General features: G+C 37.5%; 2 protein-coding genes across 11 annotated transcripts in view; one reads left to right on the forward strand and one right to left on the reverse strand.

Moving 5' to 3' along the window:
* Positions 1-23,473, forward strand: cspp1a (centrosome and spindle pole associated protein 1a). Of its 8 annotated transcripts, none has more exons than XM_055182731.2 (30): positions 1-139; positions 468-564; positions 669-753; positions 924-1,027; positions 1,180-1,260; positions 2,233-2,328; positions 2,421-2,728; positions 4,997-5,076; positions 5,159-5,255; positions 5,342-5,399; positions 6,040-6,389; positions 6,499-6,617; positions 6,773-6,848; positions 7,779-7,890; positions 9,770-9,826; positions 9,987-10,134; positions 10,259-10,345; positions 10,592-10,713; positions 10,806-10,955; positions 13,311-13,454; positions 13,538-13,645; positions 13,779-13,848; positions 13,939-14,065; positions 15,693-15,832; positions 16,352-16,486; positions 16,788-16,831; positions 16,987-17,044; positions 19,771-19,856; positions 20,409-20,568; positions 23,193-23,473. In XM_055182731.2, the coding sequence occupies exons 2-30, from the start codon at positions 490-492 to the stop codon at positions 23,399-23,401; spliced, it is 3,486 nt and encodes a 1,161-aa protein (XP_055038706.2). In that variant the 5' UTR covers positions 1-139; positions 468-489; the 3' UTR covers positions 23,402-23,473. The 8 variants fall into 8 exon arrangements, with proteins under 8 accessions (XP_055038706.2, XP_055038707.2, XP_055038705.2 ...); XM_055182732.2 differs by having other exon boundaries at positions 24-46; XM_055182730.2 differs by having other exon boundaries at positions 55-564.
* Positions 23,474-23,839: 366 nt separating this feature from the next.
* arfgef1 (ADP-ribosylation factor guanine nucleotide-exchange factor 1 (brefeldin A-inhibited)) overlaps positions 23,840-27,175 on the reverse strand; it is a 73,824-nt gene continuing 70,488 nt past the window's right edge. For all 3 annotated transcript variants that reach the window (XM_055182727.2, XM_055182726.2, XM_055182728.2), the window contains 2 exons: positions 26,338-26,455; positions 23,840-25,038 (listed from right to left, as the gene is read on the reverse strand). In XM_055182727.2, the coding sequence (XP_055038702.1) occupies positions 24,859-25,038; positions 26,338-26,455 (298 nt within the window). In that variant the 3' untranslated portion in view covers positions 23,840-24,858. The remainder of the gene's footprint in view (positions 25,039-26,337; positions 26,456-27,175) is intronic.

Below are 27,175 nucleotides of genomic sequence, written 5' to 3' on the forward strand. Positions count from 1 at the left end.
ATAAATAGTATCAGCGGTGCATCAAGTTATAATATAATACCTCATGGTAAAGCTGCATTACAGTAAAAGTTTTAGATAGACAGAAGCGGCTCTAATTTTTGGAATCGCGATATTTAATAGCTCAACTGTACAGCTAATGGTTAGTTTACTAGGCTTGTCTAAAATACAAACTGACTAGAAACGCGCATGTATTGTTTAAAATGCTATGCAGGAAGGCAACCCCTATGTTTTATAACAAAGCCATTATCTTAACTGTGGGAGGTTAAGACGCGTGTGTTGTGTTGAGTTGTTGCCTAACAACCTGAGCTCGTGCCAGCGACTGCAGTCCTCATCTTCTCCTTCATCTCCTCAATCAGTCTTCGTTTTCATGTCCAGAGAGCAGGATATACAGTTCCCAAGCCTTGTGTTATTGATAACAACTTCATCGATTCAAGAAATCACACAAAATCTTATTCTTTCCTGTCCAGGGCTTTTCTGGTTTGAGAGAATATGAATGGCAACATCAGCAACTTTATGGAGGAAAGAAAAGCAACGGCAGAAGAAGCACCTTACATGGAAATGAAGGTAAGCTCAATTATTCACAGTGCTTCCTATTGTGTTAGCATGTATTTTTAAGGTACACCTAGGTTTCTATTGCTACATTTCAATTGCTGTTCCTATTTTTATAGACAAGCTTTAATAAGAAAAACCCAGAAAAGGAAAACATCAGACCTGCAAACAAAACACAACCTTCGCAAGGCAAACAGATCACAGGCATGTTTAATCCTTTATACAGTCTATAGTTTAATCCCAGCCCTGAAGTACTGCAATAAATATACACGTTTGTTCAGTACTTCATATTCTGTATCAAAGTCATTTTACTGTATTTGTATGTCATGTACAATAAGATTGGAGGTTTCATATTGTTGTCTTATTGTTTCCAGAAGAGAATCTTGGTCTCAGTTTACCTTTGGGAGAAGAGTATGAAAGAAAGAAGCAGAAGCTAAAACAAGAATTACGTCTGGATTACCGGCGTTTTATGTCTGAGGTGCAGTGTGCTGCTCAGATTCTGATTCAGATTGTATTTGATCATAATTCAGTTTCATTCAAAATGTTTTTATATATATTAGTCTTTCATACAATACAGATATAAATAACTTTGTTAGTCTTGCTAATTTTATTCAAACCTTTTTTCCTTAGAAAAAATATCCGAGTATTGCTGAATCACCTTCACATTCTCGGATGCTGTCTCTTCCCATAAGAGAACACAAATCGGCAAAGGTAAATGCTCTGTTTGTGAATCTGCTTACATGGATTGCTGTAGTAAATTCTCAATTTAGAGCCAAAAAGCTCTTCCTCTCTGTCGCAGGTTGGAAAGACCCCAGATGATTTGCTAAAGGGACATTCTACTTTTTTTAAAAAAAAAATAAGCTAATTTTTCAGATCACCTAGAGTGAAACATTTGATTTTTGCCATTTTGGAATCCATTTAAATGGTCTCCGCGTCTGGTGGTACCACTTTTAGCATAGCTTAGCATAATCCATTGAATCCGATTAGACCATTAGCATTGCTCTCAAAAATGACCAAAGAGTTCTGATATTTCATTAATGATATTACGCAGTGCCCGAAAATAGTCCCCTGCTATTGAAAGTTACCAAAGGGACTACTTTCAGGCGCTGCGTAATATCATTGTGCCTGCTGCAGCCATGGTACGGCATGGAAGTCTTGATTATTACGCCAAAATGAGAGTATAGTTCCTAAACTTATCAGCTTAGAAAGTCAACTTTTAATTTTCTGTCGGTCTTAGTACACAATGTAACTACGGAAGAGTCAAGTTTTAAATAGGAAAAATATTGAAACTCTTTGGTCATTTTTGAGCGCAATGCTAATCAGATTCAGTGGATTATGCTGAGCTATGCTTAAAGTGGTGGCGCCATACCTGGATATCGGCTGAATGGATTTCAAAACTGTAAAAATCAAATGTTTAACTTTAGGGGAGCTGGAAAATGAGCCTATTTTCAAAAAAGTGGAGTGTCCCTTTAAGGCTTGTTGTTAACTTTAACTAGATAATGTATCTAATAGCAACCAGTATATTCCTGGACTTATTTAAATTAGCGCATTTAAATTTTTTCGATTTGTACAAACATGTAGGTTTGTGATTTGAATAGTTATCTGAAATAAAAAAGAAAACATTTTTATTGAGTTATTTTGTGTGTTTAGATTTTAGCATAACAATTTTGTTATTCTACCCAGGAAAAGTTACAAAATGAAAGAAAGAAAGAATACAATCTGTTTCTCAGAGGGAAAAATGAAACCCAGAAAACGGGAAAACATTCAACTACTCCACAGGTAAAAAGTAACAAACTTTTTAAGTTCAGAATGTAAACTTGTAAAAAACTCATTTGTGATGATCATCTGCATGTTTACCATGCTTCTTTCAGGCCCTAGAGAGAGATTGTTTTGGGTCTGTCACACCTAAATATACAGTTTCTCCAGAGGTACAAGCACAGAGGGAAGGCCTGAGCCCAGAGATTGTTACATCTTTAAAAAAGGATGCAGCAACTATAACTGAGTCTGCTTCTGGAGTGCTTCAGAGATCAAGGCCACGGAGACGCTGGTTAGAAACGGTAGATCGCTTGGGACATCACAGCAGTTCAGAGGAGGAGCAGGTGGAGGTAGAGCTGAGAAATATACAGGAAGACACAGGCGTAGCCAGGAGAGATGGAAAACCTCATAATGGATCACACAGGTGCCTCTTACTAGTACTGCCTGTTTGTTTTGGTGCCAATTCTTTCAGTTTTATAGTTGAAAAAACATGATAACATCAATATACTCGCGGGACTCAAGTCGCCATATCTCAGATAAAAGGTACAAAAGCTGTCACTGGAACTGTACAATTTAAAAGCATCCCAAAATGTATCATTTAGATACAGATATGGTACCAATATGTACCTTTTGAGGTACTAATACGTGCACTTTAGGTTTAAAGATGTGCCTTTTGAAATGGTGCCACCCCAGCCCAGTGACAGCTTCTGTACCTTTATTTCGGTGATTGTAGGGTATAATTACTATAGGCCCATTTAAATTTTGCACAAGTACATCTTTGAGGAAATCTCCTGTGTTTCTGCAGGATTCAAGGGCGTGTCACAAAAATTATGTAACTACTGTACACGGTCACTAGGGCTACACTTAAAAAAAGTGTTAATACTAGTATTTCCTCAATGACGTGACGTTAATTATTTTGTGTCCGTATAGATAAATTAAATATTAAAATTTCTAAATAAATTTGCAGATTACTTTTTTAGTCTAAAATTTCTGTTTTTATGTCATTTTGAAAAAAGTTTTCGGGGGATAATTGCAAAAATGTGGTGTAACCGGTCTATGTCAATTGGTGGAACTAGTTTTTTTTATTCAAATAGAAATATATTCATAAAAAATATGGAATCAATTATAATTATCTAGTTTAGTGTAATAAGATTTTTTTTACATAAATTTTTACATCCTATGTCAAAGATTATTAAGAAAACAGAGCTGTTTTCAGCAGGACAAATATTACAAAAATGCATTAAAATGTACATTTAAAAATAACTAACAAAATGATATTTTAATTTTTTTAATGCTTCCATGCCATCAAGGTGGATATAATATTTAATATTTATCATTCTTTGGCGCAATTGGCGGTTACACCATTTGACATTTTCAGGTCCATTCAGTCTTAACTTTCATTAAAATGGTGCAAATTAAATATTTTATTGCATAAAATTAACATAAATACACTGTGCATTAAAATAAGTTTTTTATTTATTTTATTAGAATTTCTCATCTTGCCAAACCGTTATTGTCACTGACCCATATATCAGTACCAAAGAGAGCTTATAGTACCTCAAAGATATATTAGTATCTCAAAGATTCATATTGGTCCTAATTGTATAGATATCTGTACAATTTAGGACCTTTTTAGGGGTACTGCCTTAGTAACAGCTGGGGTAAATATTCGACCACTTTTTCTAACAGTGATGTACTGCAACAACACAGCTGATAAAATAATTCATGCATATGACAACGTTTGAAAAAAACTTTCTGGTTTAAAATAGCAAAGTTACTGTATGAGCTTTTCAAAAAAAGATTTATAGATGGCATTTGTCACACATGCTACAATAGCTTATATAGTCAAAAGACAATAACAGTCTCTATTTAATACCAACTATGTCTGCGAAAAAGCATCACCAAAGCAACATTACAATAAAAATAACTTTATATTTATAGCCAAATGTAAGCAAGGGTGGGAAATAGTCAGTTTGTGCACAAGTTTACGCTTTTGTCTGCGTGGGTTACTGTGGTTTCCTCCTACAGGTTTGGTGGATTGGAGATGCCAAATTGTCCTTCCTCAACTTTTGTGTAGATTGGTTCTCGCTATGAAAGTAGCCATAGATGTTTGGGATGGCTGTAATTTTGACATCTTTCCTATTTGAAATAGTTATTGGAGACGACTCAATAGGAGAATAGATCGACCTTGATAGCACTTCAATCGAAGCAATTAGATTATTATCTGCTATTAGAGTAATTGGGGTTTAAAGGCAATCTTTTGTTAAAATCTATAGTGGCAGTGAACCAGATAGCAAGTGGCTTTTACTGTAGCGGGAGTTAAGGTTTTTTTTGTGTTTTTGAGTGAAAAAACACTCAAGACTTTATCATCAATTTAGATTTCATATAATTTTTTAAAAATAATTCCTGTTTGTGCTGGTGTCACTGAGGGGTTTTAACAGCATTAAGGTGGGAATCGCTGAGTTTCGTGGATCGGCTGGATTTACGGCCCATTCTATCAGTAGGATTGTATTGATTGGTGTTGATGGTGCGTTTCAAAGCATCTAAAGGCTCTGCATTTAATCCACTGGATGTGATGTGAATGACGTAGTGATTCAGTCAGGGCTGCAGGGATCAGGGTGGGTTTAGTATAAAACACTGGCTTGAGATTTATTTATTTATTTAATTTTGCTTTCGTGTGATTTTGATGTAGCCGACAGGCACCGACTCCAGCCCACAGCAGATCTGTCAATGAGCAGAACATGACCGAGTTTGCTACAGGACTCATGATTGGTAAGATAATGAGCATTAAATCAGACTTCAATATGCACAACATTTTATTATATCTGACCTGTGATTGGCTGTTTTATTTTAGGTGCTGCTGAAGGGGACGAGGCCTCTCGAAAGCGAAAGGAGCGTTATAGAGAGGAGCTTTTGCAGCAAATAGCAGAACAACGAAATAATAAAAGGAAGTGAGAACCATCTACTTTTAAAATGTGGGTTGTGGGCATATGAATTGAGACTTTAAATATTTACTTGTGTGTAAATTAATTTTCAGAGAGAAGGAGCTAGAGTTAAGAGTGGCTGTGACGGGTGCTTTTGATCCAGAAAAGCAGGTAAAGTCTTATTTTTTTCATAATACGGGGCTTACAAGTCTAAGGCCATATTTAAAGAGTACCTATGGTCCGATTCATGTTTTTAAATTTTCTTTGGTGTGTGTGTATATTAGTACATGTTAACGATATGCAAAAGGTACACACCCCAAAGTAAATGATAACGTGAGTTATCGTTTCAAATGTAAATCTCTATTTATTGGACTACGAGAAAACACACAAATTGTAGTCAACAGTTTACTTCCTGGGATTGGTGATGTTGACAAGACCGACATTATCATAATTCCTCCCGCTTCGGACTCACAGCCTGTAAGTTAACTACAGAATCTTTCAAACATGGTAAGGAGCGTCACATTTCCTGCTGACATCAAAGCTATTCAGACCAATCACAACGTACAGATTAGCTGGCCAATCAGGGACACAGAGCTTTTAAAATCTGTGCGTTTCAAGAACAGAGTGAAATCTGTACAAAAATCTACGGTATGTGGAAAATAATGTGTTTTTTTAACCATAAACCACACAAATTTTGTTATACACAAAATAACATTGTTTTAGCAATGAAATAGGTACTCTTTAAATATTTTGCCACAGCTGTGAAACACCTACTTTGGTGTTACAGTAGTTTCTCCTTGTTTTCCCGCAGCCAGGCCGAATCAAACAATTTGGTGCCGTGACCCGGGAGTATGATGGCAAAAGAAGGGATGTGCCCTACAGGCCAGGGGTGGGTCTAGATGTCTTAATGGCTGACTCTGCCAGGCGGCCCAAAGATCAGAGACCTTCACAAGCACCAGAGGAAAGAATACCCCCCGAGAGGCCTCGTGTTGCTTTTCAGTCCCCATATCTGGACAACAGCACCGTTTTAAGCCGGCTGGCTAATGCCCCGGGCCCTGGTTTGGAAGCTGGAAGAGGTCTGGTAAATGGTATTGCACCCGTCACCGAAGACTATCACAGAAGCCTCTCAAGCACTATGGGGGAAATGGTTGCTGCTCCAAGGTAAATAAAAATCTGTGTGTTGTGTAAACGCAGATTCGTTCATAATTACCTTCAGTCTAAAATGTTTCATTTTGGGGTTAAATAAAGTGTTTTTGTTTTTTAATGTTAGGGTTACAGGTGTGCGGCATCCTATGGTTCCCTCCCTTTCAGAAACTTCTCAAACTCCTTATGATAGTGCATACTACCTCTATGGAGCTAGAAATCCAGTAGATCCCAATTTGGCTAACTGTGAGTGTAATTTTATGTCATTTTTTTTGTTATGCTGTATTTAAAAAAATTAAAATCTGCTACAGTTTTGAACAGTAGTTATATTTTACTCTATAGCCCATGACTGTTTCATAATTGTAGGTTAATGTATGTTAAATATGATGTCTTTGTGTCAGATGTAGCAGCAAGTCAACAATCAAACATCTCTCCAGGAGCACATTGGCCTGTTCTGCAGCCTCCCTCCCTTATACAGTAGGCTCCTCCGTTTACTTACTGTTGTTTGTGAATTCATCACTTTCTTTACTGTTGTTTGTGAATTCATCACTTTCTTTACTAAGTTGGTATATCAGATGTTATTTTACAACTGCTTTAGAAGGTGATTATTTAGTCATTTTTCAAAGTTAGAAAAACAGACTTTATAATATACTGTTTTGCACCTCACAGTATTGAAACAAGACACATTTACTGTAAAATATAGCACAGTATGCAATTATATTATTTTTTAATTCTAAAATGTAATTGTTTACAAAACATTTAGTTTGTGTTACATTTTTTACATGAGCTCCCAAGTAATTTTTGCAAAGGATGCTTATGATGTGGTGCCAGCAGGGGGCGCATGTATCCATAAATAACAGAGAATGCTGTGATATTGCAGTATTGGAAAGGAAACATAGATATTTGTCTTTATCAATATGTGTCACTTTGTCTATTTACTGTTGTAAAGTACTTTTGGATTTGGAAAAATTAAGATGGATTTGAAATAATTTGTATATAATTTCATTATAATACACTGCTGTCTCTATGAAACCCGCTGTCTGTATTTTATAAGATATGCCGTCTCATATGTAAAATACATAACTATGACATACTTTCTGCTATATTGCAAATTACACCTGAAAATAATGAAAAAGAAACCCTTCATAGATAGCTTGAAACAAAACCTACACATTGGTTTGCTGCAAGCTTGCAAAAAATGATCTGTAAAATTGTTTCCGTTGTACAGTACAGTTTTAAGTTGAGTTTGTCCATATTTGACCCAACCATAGGTTGCACAACAAACGTTTGTGTTATTTTTTTACCTAAAAGTTTTAGTGTGTATGAATATGGGTTAAGGCAATAATGACAGACGTTTCTTTGTTGGTTGAACTACAGTTTTCCTCAAACATATTTCTCTAACTTCAGACAGAGCGGCCAGGCTGATGTAAATCTTTCAGGACCAGGGTTTCATTCGTCTGAAAGACTGCAGCTACATAAGGAAAGTGCTCTTAGCTACCAGGAAGCCCTTAAGCAGCAGGTAACCTCAGAGACATACTGTATGGGTGATTAAATAATTGCAGGTACATTTGTTGTCATTATTTTTTCTGCTTATTTCAAATGGTTATATTTTTAACTATTTTAATAGTTTGGTACTCATTGTCAGGGAGCACAAGATGTTACAGGCTATAACGATACATTATTCTCTGTATAAAGTGTTGTATATAGCTGAAAATTATGATTTCCTGTTTCCCGAATTAGTCAGTATTAATTCTGTTACTGTCAAACTCTGTTGCAAAGGTAGAGTAAAAGTGCTGACAGTCATGTATGTGTATGAGAGCAGTGTTGGGGTAACGCATTACAAGCATTGTGCATTACGTAATAATATTACTTTTCTGAAGTAATGAGTAAAGTAACGCATTACTTTTTAAATGTAATATTTGAGTTATTTTTTAAAAAAAGTAATGCAAGTTACTTTTTTAGTTTAATTTATTTTATAAAAAAATGTACTGAATTAAACTAAACGTAGTCACATTATGCGTACACGCCTGTGTTGGAACAGTTTGAGTCAGAAACTGAGATGGAAGGCCAGAGCTCGACATTTTTGCGATGGAAATATGCAATTTCAGAATGCAGAACTTTTCAGTCATAAAAAACACCCACAAGAAAAAGTAACGCAAAAGTAACTAAAAATTATCGTAAGCATTACTTTCAATGAAAAGTAACTAAGTAATGCAATTACTTTTTTTGGGAATAACTTAAAGGTATAGTGGAAGATTTTCCCGAATTATTTAAAAGAACCGCCCCTCGACATTTTTAAAAAAATGAACACGCAACACTCCCGAGAGGGAACGCCTGTTAAACGCGTGCACGAGACAGAGAGAGAGCATGCAGGAGCTCAGTTCTTCTCTTCACTCTGTTTACAAGTTTCTGTCGGCATGTTTACCGTGTCTGTGCGGTTCGTGACTTGTGCCAGGGCTAGCATCGCTAATCATAGCTTACATCAACTTTTACTAGCAGTGATTTTAAATGGATTTCTCCAAATAGCATGACAAAATGTACCTTTCCAGTAGAAACTTCACGTGGGAAGCTCAACCTGTCCTTTTAGCTCACGCCAGCGTGTGAAATAGTCTCCCATAAACATTCTGGTCTTGTTTCTTTCTTTATAGTCCTTTCTCTTCTTGTCATACAATTCGTAGACACTTTTTCTCTTGCGACCCTCAGACATTTTGAAAAAAAAGACACAGCGAGAACGCGAGCTTCAATGAATGGTTGAAACCGTAGCACAACACACATACATGTGAAAGTGCGCATGTGCAGCAAGCGAACCTAGAGGCGAGCACGTATGACGGTTATACGTCAACATATAATCAGAATGATTGACATCTGGGATGACCAATAGTCTTGATGATCCACCCGGAAAACGAAAATCTTCTGCTATACCTTTAATATTGTAATGCATTACTTTTAAAAGTAACTTTCCTCAACACTATATGAGAGAGACAGTGTGTGTGTTTCTCTATGTATGATTGACAGTTGGTACCGTAACAAAATTGACTAATTTGGAAAATCACCAATTGCTACAGTACTAATAATTCTGGTGTGTACTACTATATACGGTTACAGAACGAAGTGTAATGAATGACCAGTGTGATTCAGTCTTATGGTTTTACAACAACAGGATGGAGAATGATGTCTTCACTTCATACCATAATATTGTCATTAGACACAGATGAGTGACTTAAGAGAAGATATCAAATTTGATTATCCTCCTTCCCAGGGGAGCTTTAATTCAGAAATATCTCTCTAAAAACAGATATTTATTTTGTGCTTGCAAGATCATTATATCTGAAACAGTCTGCGCAGTAATTAGAAAAGTGCAATGAAGGTTTGACATGAATCCATTGTGAGTTTACCAGGACCTTTCACAGGAGTTTGACAGGCAGGGATCAGAATGGAATCCACTGTTTCCCAAGGTAAAGGAAGGAAGTACAAGAGCAGATTAGGGTTGGTTGAGATGGGAATCTGACAAGTTGACTATCCTTCGGTTTTACATGTACTTTTAAAGCTGATTACAACATTATGACTCTTACATTTTGAAAACAACAATCTGATATTTATGGTTTTGGGGTGCAGATTCAAGAACGGCAATTGAGACGATACCGTGAGAAGGTGGATAAAGAGCTGTTTGACGCGAAGATTGAGGCTGAGATGAAGGCCTACGAGCCCTGGGGAAGAGCTGGAGGAGGAGCACCTCTGAGAGACGATCATGGAAACCTCATAAGTACTCACATTTTATTCAAATCGCTTTACTCTTCTTTTCGAATGTAATGTCTCACTGTGCTACAGTATACTGCAACTACTATGTGTTGTAAATCTCATTGCTGTTATTATTTCTGTATTTGCAGGTGATTTAAAGCAAATGCATAAGACAAATGTGGAAGCTTATGATTCTGGAGGCAGAGTGAACCGTAATCATGCGACTCCTAGGACAGGTGACCAACAAATGAACACAGAAATAATATTTAGCTTGTTGTAAACACAGTTTAGCCAAAATTCCATTTATTCATGGTGAGAAACACTTTCAAATAACACTTATCTGTAAGACATGCAACCATTGGGCCACTGTTTCATGTCTGTGTTAAGGGGTGTTTGGGTAGGAGATGTCCCCTCAATCATCTTTAGGACCTAAAAATAAAATTGCCCTGCGTGCAGTTCATCTGAGTACTCTGTGTCTGTAGAGCCTGCAGGTTTCTCATCAGTTCAGCCATCACTGCACACCCGGGGCAAGCTTTTCAATGAACCGCCAACTCCACAGCAAATTCATGAGCAGGAAATATACAAGGACTTTTTAAAACAACAAGTATGGACAAACCTGCCACAATCAATCAGTTTTGGACTTTGTAGCCTGCCATTTCATGTTTAAAGTCTCTTCATCATTTTTGGGATAAACAGATCGAGGAAAAAAGGAGAAAGGAGGCAGAAGAGAGGGAACGGTGCAGACTTGAGGAAGAAAAGGAAGAGAGACGACTGGCCGAACAGCGAGCTCGGATCCAGAGGGAGTTTGAGGAAGAGCAAGAGAAGAAACGGAAGAAGGAGAAAGAGGTACTTGCTTAATGGGTGATTCTCACGAAACCATTGAAACACCACGGCACTAATGATTTTAGCTTTAAAATGTGTAATATAGTAACATTAAAAAGCATCAGAATTAACACAATACTGTGTTCTACCTTGCACAATGTGTGATTTCAACATAAGAATTTATAATTGGAAATTTTATCTCATTTTCTGCTGAAATTCTCATTACCGCAATGTGTCCGGCTGTGTTTAAACATGCGTTATGTTGTAATTTAATCAAATTAACACAAAAATATTAGGAAAAAAATAAATGGATGTTTTGCTAGACTACTTTAGATGATAGAAAAAATATTTACTGAATATTCATGTATAATAATAATGAAGAAAAATTAGGAAAATGATGTGTCCATGCCTGATGTTCTCATCCTCCACAACACTTTTTGAGAACAGTTTAATCACACATACAGATTTTTAATAAAGTTTGATTTTGAGTGACCAAGCACATGGACCATTTACTTCAATATGGCTACCAGTTAAGATTGTTTTTTTACAGTTAATTTGAAATATTGTCTTGTCAGAATGCTTACACGACATTTTGATTATCATTACCCCAACAGATGCTTATTAAATGTTAATTTAATTAATAGAAGCATAATACTTTGATTTTAAATGCATGTGCAGAATCTCCAAATTATGTTCTTTCAGGTTTGTCATGTCATTTTGAAAATATGTCAGTGTTGATGTTTTCTGACTGTTGCGGTAATGAGATTTTTTAGGACAAATTTTTTAAATTATGTTACAAAAAGTGTTAAATGATAAGTAAAAGTTTTTGAATTAATGTTCCCATTTACTCCAGACTTTGTTTTTCAATGTCTGGTGGGAAAAAAGTAAATTTAAGCAATTTTTACATTTTCATGCTTGACATTTTTAAAACCAAGTTTTCGTGAGAATCACCCTAATAGTTATATAATCTCAATTGTAAACATGCAGTATCTTGATAAATGGATGATTTATCCACGGTGAACCCTCTGGCCTTGACCAACTCTGAACATTTGTGACCGTGGTCTTGGGTAGCACCGGTATATTTGTAGCAAAAGCCAAAAATTGTATGGGTCAAAAATATATATATATAAGTAAATATATAAGTTTTCTTTTATGCCATAATTCATTAGGATATTATGTAAAGATTATGTACCATGAAGATATTTAGTAAATTTCCTACTGTTAATATATAAAAACTTTATTTTTGGGAGTGGATGCAGTTGCTAAGGACTTTTTTTGGACAACTTTAAACTTGACAATTTTCTCATTTCTCCATTAATTGGATTATTTTGCAGATTCCAGATTTTCAAATACTTGCATCTTGGCCAAATATTGTCTTATATGTGCGTGATGTATAAATATCAGTAAAAAAAAAGTACCCTTATGACCGGTTTTGTGGTCCCGGGTCACATGGGTAAAGCTAAACAAAAGTCTATCCTCCAAAAGCTTTAACATTAAATGGATAGTTCACCCAAAAATGAAAATGACGCCATTCATGATTCACCGTCTTTTCGTTTCAAACTCGTAAGACCTCCATTCATCTTCAGAACACAGTTTAAGATGTTTTAGATTTAGTCCGAAAGCTTGGTGACCCTTCATTGATAATCTACGGTACGGTATACTGTCCATGTCCAGAAAGGTAATAAAAACATCATTAAAGTAGTCTATGTGACATCAGTGGGTCAGTTAGAATGTGTTGAAGCATCGAAAATACATTTTGGTCCAAAAATAACAAAAATTACGACTTTATTCAGCGTCTGTTGTGAACCGCGTGCACAAGACTAAAGTCACATGACTGCAGTGACGCGGCTGACGTGTTATCTGGTGCACCGCAGCTGTTTTTTTTTGTGTGCCCGGGCTTCATTTACAGTCTGAGGGAGATGCAAAAAAAACTTCATAAACATGTCTGAGGATAACACTTCGGCTGCGTCACTGCAGTCACGTGACTTTAGTCTTGTGCACACGGTACACAACAGACGCAGAAGAGAAGACAATTCTGAATAAAGTTGTTGTGTTTTTTTTTTTTTGGACCAAAATGTTTTTTCGATGCTTCAACACATTCTAACTGACCCACTGATGTCACATGGACTACTTTGATGATGTTTTTATTACCTTTCTGGACATGGACAGTATACCGTACATAGAATTTCAATGGAGGGTCAGGTCTCGGACTAAATCCAAAACACACTTTTGAAGATGAACGGAGGTCTTATGAGTTTGGAACGACATGAGGGTGAGTCATTAATGACATTCTTTTCATTTTTGGGTGAACTATCCCTTTAAGTCTTAACCAAACAGAGTACACACGGAAGATGTTTTTTTTTGTCGCCCACTTTACAGCAAATTGCCAAAAACGAGGAGTTGATCAGACAGGCCGAAGAGCGCCGGGTAGACGAAGAAAGAAAGAGAAAGGAAGCAGAAGAAAGAGAAAATGAAGCTCTGATGAAGAGAATCGAACAAGAGCAGCGGACGGTGATAGAAGAGGTGAAAGATGAACATTGCCAATTCAGCTAAGCTAAATGGATCACTGATTGTGTGTTGATGCACTATTTTTTAAATTTGGCAAGGTTCAAAGGGCACCGTCACCACCTTTGCCAGCCATACAGAAGAAACTTCGCCAGCAGGTGCCCAGACCTCCATCAGTGCAGAGTTACCGGTCTGCTGAATCTCTATCTGTGAGTCTTTCTAACACACACAAACAACAATGTAAAGAAATAGTGCATTAAAAATAAGTTGGTTCTGTTGTTCCAAATCTTTCCTAAAGTGCTGAAAGCACCATAAAACTATCATATGACGTTTTATTTCAAGCAGTTGCGGTCAATGTCAGCGCCACATTCACCTCCAGTGCCCGCTCGCAGGAACGAGATCAGGGCAAAAGGTAACCCATCCTTCACTCATCTCTGTCTCACACGAGCTCGGCGTTTCAACTATAAAGCACCAAATCTTAGATCTCTATACTTTGTTTTAGAAGATAAGCAGACCGTGATCAGGAAGTTGTCTGCCTTGCGCAAGCAGCTCCGGAGTGAACAGAAACGTCTGGAGGGTCAGCTAATACAGTCCAACAGAAATGACAACATCTCTGCACGTCCCAGCAGGTGCATTTAAACAAAGAACGTACAATAACAAGCAAATGTCCTACTTTAAAGGGACACTCCACTTTTTTGAAAATAGGCTCATTTTCTAGCTCCCTTAGAGTTAAACATTTAATTTTTACCGTTTTTGAATCCATTCAGCCGATCTCCGGGTCTGGTGGTTCCACTTTTATGCTGCGTTTACACCAACCGCGTTTGAGGCGTCAAAATTGCGTTTACTGCGCTTAGTTTGCCGCTTGAACAGTTTGAATGCATCCGCGCGTCTAGAGCGAAGTAGAAAAAGCAAGCATTTGATGCGCGTCAGAGGCAAAATCTGCTTCTTGTGTTAGGGGCAAGTGCTATGCGGTTGTCTGTTTGCAAGATTACTGATGTTGATTGTGCATTTATCGAGAGAGTTACCAGTTTGTATTTGGTAACCTTACTATAGGGGGGAAATAAACGCCGCTGGTCGATAAACGTCAAGTGACTCAAAAGTGAAATGGGTATTACAACTTACTAGGTTGCCCGATGTCCTCACTGACACTCTTCCAAGCGAGGTCCTTTAATTCCTGTCTCTATAGAAATGAGAACTTGTGTCGTATAGCTCCGGGTGACTGCTACGGACAATATCAAGCGTTCCTTCATGTTGAATGAGTGACTCCGGGCAGGGCTGTCGCCACAGCAGCAAGCAGGCTCCTGATTGGTTATCGCGGCGCGTTGCCGCTAAAGTTCACATTTTTCAACTCGGCATCAGCCGCAAATTCGCGTCAAACGCAAAATGCTCAAAAAGCTCAATTAGCGGCATCCGCGTGAATGAGGTGGAATTGCATCTAACGTGCCGCGCCAAATGCCTCATCCGCGCCGTGAGACCTCCAGACGCGCGTCAACACGTCTTCACATTGACTTCACGTTGAAATCACTCACGCTTGACGCCTTTACCGTGGCTGGTCTAAACGCAGCATTAGCATATCTTAGCATAATCTATTGAATCTGATTAGACCATTAGCATCGCGCTAAAAAAACCCAAAGAGTATTTTTCCTATTTAAAACTTGACTCTTCTGTAGTTACATCGTGTACCAAGAAAATTAAAAGTTGCTATTTTCTAAGCAGATATGGCTAGGAACTATACTTTCATTCTGGCGTAATAATCAAGGACTTTGCTGCTGTTACATGGCTGCAGTAGGCGCAATGATATTACACAGCACCCGAAAATAGTCCTCCATGTTATGGCAGCAAAGTCCTTGATTATTACGCCAGAATGAGAGTATAGTTCCTAGCTATATCTGCCTAGAAACTCGCAACTTTTAATTTTCCGTCTGTCTTAGTACACGATGTAACTACAAAAGAGTTTTAAATAGGAAGAATGTCAAAACTCTTTGGTTATTTTTGAGCGCAATGCTAACGGTCTAATCAGATTCAATGATTATGATAAGCTATACTAAAAGTGGAACCACCAGAACTGAAGATCGGCTGAATGGATTCCAAAACGGTAAAAATCAAATGTTTAACTCTAGGGGAGCTAGAAAATTAGCATATTTTCAAAAAAAGTGGAGTGTCCCTTTAATGTCAAAAACTGTAATGACTTGGTCATGTTGAAAAGATGCCACAGATATAACTCGTTACTGTGCATTATGTACACATATTAAACAGACAAAGAGAGCGCCCCCCTGAGGATGTTTTCGAGATAGCAAGACTACGCAAACAGGTGCCTATCAGACGACCAGCTTCCCACACCACTGCAAATGTCAACACGCAGAACCTACAGGAGTTTAACCGCCTGAAGTACAGAGGTACAGGTTGAAGTTCACCAGGCTTTGCTTGAAACCTCACCAACCTAAACTGTTGGACTGAATCGGAAAGTTCACCTAAAAGTGAAAAATGATTTACTCATTCTCATGTTGTTACAGTACTAACTTTGTTCTGATAAACACAAAGGAAGATATTTGGAGGAATGTTTGTAATCAAACCGATCAGAAGCCCCACTGACTTGCATTGTATTCTTTATTCCTACTATGGATATCAATAGGGTTTCTGATTTTTACATGGCTGTAGTCTCGCTATACATAGGGACGTTTGCATTTGCATTAGGTTGTGTGTTCGAAACCAAAGTATTGCATTCTTGCAAAAGTGTAAATGTAAAACTGACTCAGCATCTCCACAATAAATGTTGTTATTCCTTAAATAAATCTTCTGAACAAACGAATGCACACATTAATAGTTTTTTCAACCTCTATGTCCTTGTTGAGCATTGCTGCCTTTGATCTTGGATGAGAGGATAACTCTTATCTGTATGTTTATGTGTATATCAGACAGTAAATCGCGAGAAGAGGTACGGCAGGCGTATCCTGAACCTCCAGGTGATGGTCACAGTCTAGACATCCAACAGCAGGCTCTTCTGCGACAACAGCAACGAACAATCAACAACCTAAGAGCAAGGGATGCTGGTCAGTGTTTGTTATACCAAACTACTTGAATTGATCTGGAAAGCTTTAATCTGATTGTCTGAGCTTTCGGGAATACACGCATCAGTCCTCGAGTGTGCGTATGATTCATTTATGATCGATCAAATGCTAAAGGCGTATAGAAAATAAAGTAAATGGTCATGGGTTGCTTTACACGTGTGACCCAGACCATCTATTTATCTGTGCAACTACAGTACACTTTGGGGACCATTTCGTCATTTCCCTTATATGCATATTCATTTATGATCTGATTTTACACTCACTCCTGTATTCCTCCGGGCAGGTTACTTCGACCTGGTGTCTTTAGGCCAACAGCATCCTGAGGCGGTGAGTAGACCGATGCAAATGTGCTCTGGAAAAGATCACGACTTCATATTTACGTGACCTGTTTTGCCTCCTAAAGGGTATATGTGCTCTGTTAGCGCTCTCTGACACTTCTGGTTATTGATTTGACATCTTTGTTGATGTGTTTATTCCCCCAGAGCTCTGCAGAGGATTCACGCAGACACTTGCTGTTAGAATCAGAGAGTGCCTTTATCGGTAAGTTCAATCAAAATAAATACCAAATGATTTGAATAAATCTTCCAACCTTAAAGGAAAACACCACTGTTTTTTTAAATATTTTACTATCTTTTTACCTCAACTTAGACGAATTAATACATTCCTATCTTTTTTCAATGCGTGCACTTAATCTTTGTACAGCACGTCGTAAATGTGCCAGCACCCAGCCCAGCCCCATTCACTCCCCAGGATCCAAACAGGAACGAACCAAGAAGCCACCAAACACCTCCATGTTTTCTCCATCCAAAGACTGTTACATGAGTAAGTATAATGGCACAAAATAAAGCATGACGATTTTTAAGCGGATAAAAATGAGAACTATATTATATGGCAGTAGAGCACTTAGTTTGCAGCACTTCGACCTCGGGCACAGTAAACATCCGTCAATATTACTGCGCCCAAGGTCGAAGTGCTGCAAACTAAGTGCTCTTCCGCCATACAATATAGTTCTCATTTTTTATGTGTTTGGTGTCTTATTAATTCATCCCTGTTTGGATCCTAAGGAATGAATGGGGCTAGGCTAAATGCTAACACTTTCATAACACGCTGTACAAAGATTAAGTGTACGCATCAAAAAAGATAGGTAGGTATTAATTCGTCTAAGTTGAGGTAAGAACTAGGGCTGGGCGATTCGTCCCCATAAAAAAATCTGAGATTTTTTTATAAAAAACTCGATTTACGATTCGAATCGATTTTCCCCCGCCCCCATTTAAAACAAAATAATTGCAAACTGTATATATTTTTAAAATATATATTTATTATATTTAATTAAAATGCATCAACAAAAAATTGGAGGAAGGGTTAGGAAGGAAGATTTGGCAAATGCAAAATGTATATCAGTGTTTCCCACAGATCTGAAATTTACTTGTGGTGGTAGCTGGTGAAAAGGGCAATCATTATAATTCACCGACAAAAAATGGTCTACTATACATGTACTATACACTACTATACACAATACTTTGAATTATTGAACATTAATATTAATTTCACATTATATTTCATTAATCTAAAAACCCCAAACTTTCTTTGCCATAAATAAAGCTGACACGGTTTGTCAAAGCACCACAAAACACTTAATGTTTTTGCACTGATATATGAAGCAATTTGATGACTCCTTTTATCAAACTCAATTTAATTCAATACTATGTACAGTATATTAATAGACAGTGCAGGTTTATAGATTATACATGTGACTGATGTTATAATGGTAATAATTTCTATTAGATAGGCACTTTTACTATTAATAGTAAGATTATAATAAAATGGGATAAAGAAAATGCAGCGCGTGGTCGCAACAAGAGCCAGTTGTTATCACCATAGAAACCGGAGGCACGCTGAAACTGCACTCGAGCTTTAGCGCGGTAGCGCTCACGGACGTTCTGCGATGGACTCTGGTTTTAAACACAATACTAATCATACTTGGGACCCAAAGTAATAAACTAGGACCGACCCGGACCAGACTGACCATTTAAAATATAGACCCAGAACCATACGGGTGCTCTCAGTGAGGAAAGACCTCTAATGGTAAAACTCTGCTCAAGTTCAGAAACATGAAATGATACAATGTGACACTGTGAGCTTGCTTCGCGTCGCACTCAATTCATTGAGAAACAAAGAGCACGGAACGGACACTCAACGGGAGAGACACAACGTGCTTGCACGCAAAATGAAGCCAACTTGGATGCTATAAACACATATGCACATAAGCATATGCGACCATTTGCATTTTGGTCGCAGTGTAGTTCCCTGGCTGCTCAGTTACCTCAGTATGTGCTGCAGTTGATCCAGTTTGCCGCGCTGGATGATGAGTTTATGATGCGCTGGATGATGAGTTTATGACGCGTGCATCTTCACGGGCTCTCTCAACAAAACACGGGTCATCCAGTCAAGTTCAGAAAATTCGGAAATTCGTAAAGTGATTTTTTTTTCCTGGGCGGGTCGCAATTTATCTGGGCGGAATGCCCAGCAGAGCCTATGGGAAACACTGTATTTACTGCGCTATACTGCAGAGGGGGAGAAAAAAATCTAAAAAAATCGATTTTTTGAAAATGTGAATCGATTTGACCTACCAACTCGATTTTAAAATCAAATCGATTTTTTTCCCAGCCCTAGTAAGAACATAGTAAAATATTGAAAAACGGTGGTGTTTTCCTTTAGAGTCATGTTTGTAGTGAAGGTGTATAATTTGTAATGCACTGTAGGTTGCTGTGGATAAAACCAAATGCATAAATGCACACTAGTAAAGGCAAATTTAAAGAGGAAGACTATAACAGGACTTTAGGAGTAGGTGATTAAATGTAAATATATACACACAAAATCCATTATATCACACAAAAGAGAAGCAAGCGTGTGTGTGTGACACTGCAGTTGGACAGCTGCTGTCGCTTTCAACACTGGGTACATAACAATGAATACCAAACAGACAAGGTTAACATAATGCCTGTCCTCTGTGCCACCGCTGAGAGATTGGCAGACACCTTGAAAATGAATGAATAAATGGATGAATTTTCTTCAGTTTCTAAAACATTAAATGTCACTGTATTTGTCGAGTTACGATTACTATCCCCTGATTGGATGAATCGCACAGTTTAGAGCTTGAGAAAAAAAAATCCTGTTGTTAATCTCAGGAGAGGGGCGTTTATGTATTGCTGTTACTATAAAAGTAAGTATTTGTCTATTGTAAGTAACCATTTGTTTCTACACAGATCCCAGCGGTCATTCTTTCCTTTCACAGTCTCGGCATAACCAGAGAGCAGCGAGACCGGCAATCAGGAAGATGGACATCTCTGACGTACGTTTAAGAGAATTATGGCCCCACTTCAGATGTATAAAGTCATTACTGCCTACACAGGGACATACAATGCAAGGCAGCATGGGATCTCATATGTAATGTGATTGCTTTACATATGCTCGCTACACACAGTTTGATGCTGGCATGTTGCTAAGTGACAAAGCAATATGATTTATTTATTCATTAATCTAACAGTCAGCATGAGGAGGTTGGTATAGACATCCATCACCACTCTCCCGTGACCGTTTTTGCAGCATCCCATTGCCTAAAAATAAATTCTGAGCTCGAAGACCTCCCCATGGGCACCATGCCAAATATGCTTTATTTTCATATCTGCAAATTTGTGAAATAATAAGCAGCCGGTTGTTGTCGCAAATAAGCCCCAACACTGTGATCAGGACCCAGTAATGATGCCGTAGTCGAGCAGAGCTATAGTATTTTGATACTGAAATATTCGCAATGTCCCGGCTTTACATCTCAAACATTTTCTTCTTACAAACCGAGATCAGAAGAGAGAGTTCTGATGAAGGACTTTTTTGTTTGTGTCTGTAGGATATGAGGCGGTACATTCGACCTGACAGTGGACCTGACAGCCAGTCTGTTCACTCGCTGACCAGTACAGAAATAGAGAGGGTGAGGGAACGCGTGAAGAACAAGATGACATCGTTGAATAACATGAAAGAAACTGAGAGTCTACATGACTGGAGATCAGGTCAGGATTTCTACATTTGAAAGGAAATGGGGTTGGTTATCAGCCAGACATTTGTATTAAAATAAAGTCTAGACTATATTACAGTTTATTCTTACCTTAGACCTAAAGAGATATAATATACATTTTTGGGTTAACTGTCATCATTTAATCCTTTGCTCAAAATATATTCCTTTGTAATCAGAAGTAACCAAACCATTTTTTGAGCACCTTTAACTTCTATAGTAGTATTTTTCCTACTATGAAAGTCTATAGTGTTTGTGTTTCGTACTTCATTACAAATATCTTCCTTGGTGTTTAGCAGAACAAAGAATATGTATACAAGTTTGTAGCAACATGAGGGTGATATAATGATAAAATCATTTTTATTTCTGGGTGAACTATCACTATAAGACGGAAAGAGGAGGTCGTGTTAACTTGACATTTATAGGCAGGTACATTTAAAACCAGACATTCTGAGAACGTATTTGTGTGTTCAGATATTTCTTAGTGACATGCTAATAAGATGTAAATAAAAAAAAATTCACAGAACTCATAGACCAATTGAGAAGCTAGGTTTTCCTTTTATCCTGTATTATTCTGGAAACTTGGTTAAAAATCTCTTGCCATTTTTGTGTGCGTTATATATTAGACCATGGGTTTTCAAACTTTTGTCTGCCGAACCTCCTTGACATAAAATCTCAGGGGGTACTTCAATTAAATGATTTAAGTAAATATTTTAGCTTAATGTTTAACTTTAAAACTCAAAAAACCTTCAAAAAAATTTTTATCAGTAGTATCTTGTTGTTATTACCCGTTATACCGCTGGCTGTTGAATGCTTTATTCTGATTGGTTGAAATGTTCCACGGGTATGCATTATTTTTCGATAAACACACACTTCACATGTCAAATGTCTTAAAGTAACCACCAGGACAATGTTTGTGGTATCCGTGGTATAAGCAATGCAAAATAATTGACTCCAGTCCTTTGAATTATTTGAAAATAATCCACACCCACAGTGTAACGGCACTCCTCTTCGTGTAGTTCTGCATAACCACATTAGGGTGGTCCTTATTTTAAAAGTTCATGCTTTCACCCCACCAATATGTTTGAATAAATAAATAAAAAAATTATTTCATTATTAATTAATATTTAGAGGTTGCTCAACACCTTTGAAGTTTAACACATTCGAGTATTATGTGAAACTTTGTGCTAGCATGTATAATTGTTTAATAATATACACTCACTTAAAGGATTATTAGGAACACCATACTAATACTGAGTTTGACCCCCTTTCACCTTCAGAACTGCCTTAATTCTACATGGCATTGATTCAACGAGGTGCTGAAAGCATTCTTTAGAAATGTTGGCCCATATTGATAGGATAGCATCTTGCAGTTGATGGAGATTTATGGGATGCACATCCAGGGCACAAAGTTCCCGTCATGTTCAAGAAACCAATTTAAAATGATTCGAGCTTTGTGACATGGTGCATTATCCTGCTGGAAGTAGCCATCAGAGAATGGGTACATGATGGTCATAAAGGGATGGACATGGTCAGAAACAATGCTCAGGTAGGCCGTGGCAATTGGCCCAATTTTCCTATTTGTAGTGTAGATGAGTGGTACCCGGTGGGGTCTTCTGCTGTTGTAGCCCATCCGCCTCAAGGTTGTGCGTGTTGTGGCTTCACAAATGCTTTGCTGCATACCTCGGTTGTAAAGAGTGGTTATTGCAGTCAAAGTTGCTCTTCTATCAGCTTGAATCAGTCGGCACATTCTCCTCTGAACTCTAGCATCAACAAGGCATTTTCGCCCACAGGACTGATGCATACTGGATGTTTTTCCCTTTTTACACCATTCTTTGTAAACCCTAGAATTGGTTGTGCATGAAAATCCCAGTTACTGAGCAGATTGTGAAATACTCAGACCGGCCCGTCTGGCACCAAGAGCCATGCCACGCTTCAAATTGCTTAAATTACCTTTCTTTTCCATTCTGACATTCAGTTTGGAGTTCAGGAGATTGTCTTGACCAGGACCACACCCCTAAATGCATTAAAGCAACTGCATGTGATTGGTTGATTAGATAATTACATTAATTAGAAATTGAACAGGTGTTCCTAATAATCCTTTAGGTGAGTGTATACTTGTGTTTCCCTCCAAGAAGCAAGTTTTATGTGTGTTGTGCGTTTTTAAATGATATAGTTTTTGCAAAAATATGTGATTGGAAAAATTCGCAACCTCTAGATATTGTAGGAACAATTCAACAAAACAATTGACCCATTTATAAGGACCATTCTAGTATGCATTATTTTCAAATAATTCAATGTTTTGAACCTTCATCTAATAATTTTATTTTATTGGTAAATAAAACATTTGTCAATTTTGCATGAGCTCTCAGTTTTCTGATATTGTGCAAGTCAAATGACATGCGATTAAACGCACAAAATATATTTGGTAAGTTTTTACTTTAAATTCTATATTTTAATTATATTAATTGTAATTATTCTTTTTTTATACCATTTTCCCCTAAACCATGCTTCACACGCCCCAAGGGAAACCCTGTCTTAGAAAATCTGTTATTGGTTTGTAGGTTTTGCAGGTTAAAGTAATAAAAGTTGTCAACTTAAATCTTTTGTGCCGTCTACTAGGTGATGCTTCAGGTGATGAAGGGGAGGAGCTTTGGCCACAGATTCCGCCTCCAGACCACAGGCGGGTTTCCATTGACACAATTGCCACAGAGTCCTGGTTACGGCCCAGCTCCTCAGATACAGTAAAGAGATTTATAGGAGGTCGCAGGCCATCCAGCCGAAACCATACGAGTCAGGATTGGGAAGGGCCGTCTACCTACCATGGCTAATCTCTGTATACAGACACTAGCATTCTCACTACTATTTATTCCTTAAGGCCAAAGATCAACATTATTATTTGAGTTTCTCTGTGGTTTCTGGCATTTTATGTTGTTGTAAATGAGAGTACATATGATCTATGTTTTTTTTATTCAAAGTGTCCTTGCCAACAGAATGAAGCAGCGTTTAAGCATGAGCAGTAAAAACAATTTGGCTTTATTACAGAAACTGCATGGGTTTTAATTGTTTGATTGTTGTTGTTTTTATTACTTATTTTTTTAGTTTTAATGTAAATTTTAAGTGTATAGGTAATTAAAAAAGAAATATGGTACGCTTATGTCTTAATAATAAATATGAGTCATTTTTAAAGACTGTGTCTCTTTCAGCAGGGCATACTATAAGTTAAATCATAGTGATTGTGTGATGATGATGATAATCAGCGACACATATAGAGTTGTACAGATCATTTTATTTTCAAATAGAAAACTTTACAGGGCTGTACCGTTACAGTTCACCCTCGCTAACCAGGAATGCTTCAGGTCTTTCAGCCATCAACAGTTTTAAAGCGCAGCTATCATTAATTTCTATACAATACAACCCACCCCCAAAACCAAAGAGAAGATTTTAAATATATTAACTTCTTTTTTAAAAAATTGTACACGTAGAGTGAGCCTTAAACAGTGATTCAGATGCAGGTCACATTTAAGTTGCCCTCAATTTCAAGATTCCAGTTTTCTTCCTTCCGAAGGATCCTAGTTGCTTTGATTTAATTAAAAAAGTGTCAGCGTATATAAAATGGAGTAATCGAACTAATCGGTTTACATCGTATTAGAAATCTCTAGCAGGACGGATATGGAGGGAAAGATGGCATAGTTCAATAATTTATCACAAAAGTAAAAATCTCCAGTGCATTTTGATCCAGAAAACAAGTGCAGCAAATTCCGAAAAAAAAAAAAAAGATACGGAAAACAAATCCTAGTGTTGTGAGATTATATTACAAAGCTGGAATTCTGTACAACTAGTTTCATCGAAGAGTTATACATGCTAATGTTAGCCATTAGCGGTGCAAACCAAACAAAAAAAAAGAAAAATCTGAATCACTTTAGATACACGTCAACTACCCATTAACCGTTCGCTTTTCCAAATAGCCATAATGCCAAGACAACTTTTGAAATACATTTGGACCTCAAAGGTCAAGCATTTGAATAGCAATAGCGATATTCAGCATCCTTGTGATGTTTTAAATAATTTCATCATATTGTACAAGGCCAAGTCATTTGTCCAGTGGGTGGGACGCAGATTCTCATCTGGGATTGGTTGGTTACTCAAAGCGGGCCTGGAATAGGCAGGCGGAGTTTAATATTAGTACCATTATACTCTTTTTATAGATCTCCTCGTTGGTATCACATCCTACAGTTTTTCAGATAAAATGGGACCTTGTGGTGTTCACAGACAGACAGCGCCGCCCCTAGGCATCATTGTCAGTGGGCTGATCCGAGACCTGTTCCGCTTCTGAACATTGCGTGATCTGGAACACCAATCCGATGCGCAGGAAGAACTTGCGCAGCACGGCCCGAAGCTCTGGGATCAGATCAAACTGCATGATGTCACACAGCAGAGGGTAGTATCGGGACGCGTGGGCCTTGAACTGCAAAGGGAAGACGTGCACGGTTTTAAAATTAATTAACATTTTCTCACCGCATGCCCTGGTGTAATTATATTAGACAGATGTGTGCCCGTAATTGGTTATACTGCACGTACCCACACTCCTGTCTCTATAGATTACATTGATTATAAATGACTGATCATTAATCTTCTCTGTTTAAACAGCCGAGAGGGCAGTACACAGAGAAAACCATGGAGGAGCTTTTTGTTATCAAATATATCCAGCACCTCTGCTATGAATTAATTTAGGGGGTTCCAAAACATTTTCTGTTGAAAACATTAAAGGAATATTCAATTTTCTTAAAAGAAAAATCCAGATAATTTACTCACCACCATGTCATCCAAAATGTCTTTCTTTGTTCAGTCAAGAAGAAATTATGTTTTTTGAGAAAAACATTGCAGGATTTTTCTCATTTTAAAGGGACTTTAATAGACACCAACAATTAATACATAACTCAACACTTAACAGTTTTTTTCAACAGAGTTTCAAAGGACTATAAACAATCCCAAACGAGGCATAAGGGTCTTATCTAGCAAAACAATTGTCATTTTTGACAATAAAAATAACAAATATACACTTTTAAAGCACAACTTCTCGTTTAGATCCGGTCGTCATGCGCTAGCGTGACCCGACGCAATACGTCATGACGTCAAGAGGTCACAGAGGACGAACGCGAAACTCCGCCCCAGTGTTTCCAAGTGTTGAGAAAGAGGACCGTACCGACGTTGTTGTATGTCAACTGATACTAATTAATGTCTTTGTGTCAGTTTATTGTTTACAATGGTCCGCAAATGTGCGTTTTATATATGTAACACGTGACCTCCCTACTTCACTACACATTTACGTTAGGTCGCGCTGGACCGGACCTAAACGAAAAGTTGTGCTTTAAAAGTGTATATTTGTTATTTTTATTGTCAAAAATGACAATCGTTTTGCTAGATAAGACCCTTATGCCCTGTTTGGGATTGTTTATAGTCCTTTAAAACTCCGTTGAAAAAAACTGTTAAGTGTTGAGTTATGTATTAATTGTTGGTATCTATTAAAGTCCATTAAAATGAGAAAAATCCTGCAATGTTTTCCTCAAAAAACATAATTTCTTCTCGACAGAACAAAGAAAGACATCAACATTTTGGATGACATTGTGGTGAGTAAATTATCTGGATTTTTCTTTTAAGAAAATGGAATATTCCTTTAAATTATTTGCTAAAGTACCCACAAGTAATGTGTTGCATAATGAATAATCCAAAAAATGACATCTTTATGGGTGAATGAGACACTCACTCTGTCATCACTAATTTTGAGCACTTTGGTAAGGAAGAGCAGCAGCAGGTTGGTCCAGGCCTCACGGTGACTCTCAGACGTCAGGGTCAGGAAGTAAGCCACAGCATCACTGCAAACACTAAAGGATGGAGAAACCACAAGAAAAATCTGTTTAATAATGAAAACTGTTTAATAACATTTATATTTAACCTGAGTAAGCATTCTTCTATTTACTAGACACCTGTGAACCATAATGACCTCTAATAAGCTCCTCCCTGTATAATCTTACATAACTCCCATCTGCCCTATAGCCTTCTTCACACAGCAATCTTTATTCCCTAAATCCCTTCTAATCTTGTTAATTGTGTCTACACACACAAGCACAGAGCTGCTGGGTTCAGTGAAAACAGAAATAGTCACTGATGTCAGTTGGTCTCATCTGCATTGTTTCTCACAAATGCATCTTATAAAGAGTGCCTGTCCATGATAGAAGGGATGTACAGGTCTGACTGTATATTTTGGTATTACCCATAATGCTCTGTGCAGGCGTCTTCTGGCTACAACAGGGTTTTAAACTTAATTTGCAACCACTAAGGTCTGTCATTCAACTATTCTTGATTATGGTCTCTCGCTTTTTTCTACTGCAGCACAATTTAATAAAACAAATGCATACTTTCAATTTAGGGTGCATAAGACAGAGGTGACAGATGGCTTGGCCATCATGAACATGATCGTAAATTATTTTGAGAAATTGTTTGCAGAAAACAACATGTATTTGAATGCACTGCCCTAATGAAGTAGAAGTGTCTTTTTAGGTTATACATTTTTTGAAAATGCTAAAAGAATCAAAAAACATTTT

The sequence above is a fragment of the Misgurnus anguillicaudatus genome, chromosome 25, assembly GCF_027580225.2.
Source record: "Misgurnus anguillicaudatus chromosome 25, ASM2758022v2, whole genome shotgun sequence".
Lineage (NCBI taxonomy): Eukaryota > Metazoa > Chordata > Actinopteri > Cypriniformes > Cobitidae > Misgurnus > Misgurnus anguillicaudatus.

What these genes read in the sequence shown, in the direction of transcription:
- cspp1a (XM_055182731.2), top strand. Translation starts at nt 490, where the DNA reads ATGAATGGCAACATCAGCAACTTTATGGAGGAAAGAAAAGCAACGGCA. An exon ending in GCAAGGCAAACAGATCACAG is followed by an intron (nt 754 to 923) that starts GCATGTTTAATC and finishes TATTGTTTCCAG; the next exon opens with AAGAGAATCTTGGTCTCAGT. An exon ending in GCCAACAGCATCCTGAGGCG is followed by an intron (nt 16,832 to 16,986) that starts GTGAGTAGACCG and finishes TTATTCCCCCAG; the next exon opens with AGCTCTGCAGAGGATTCACG.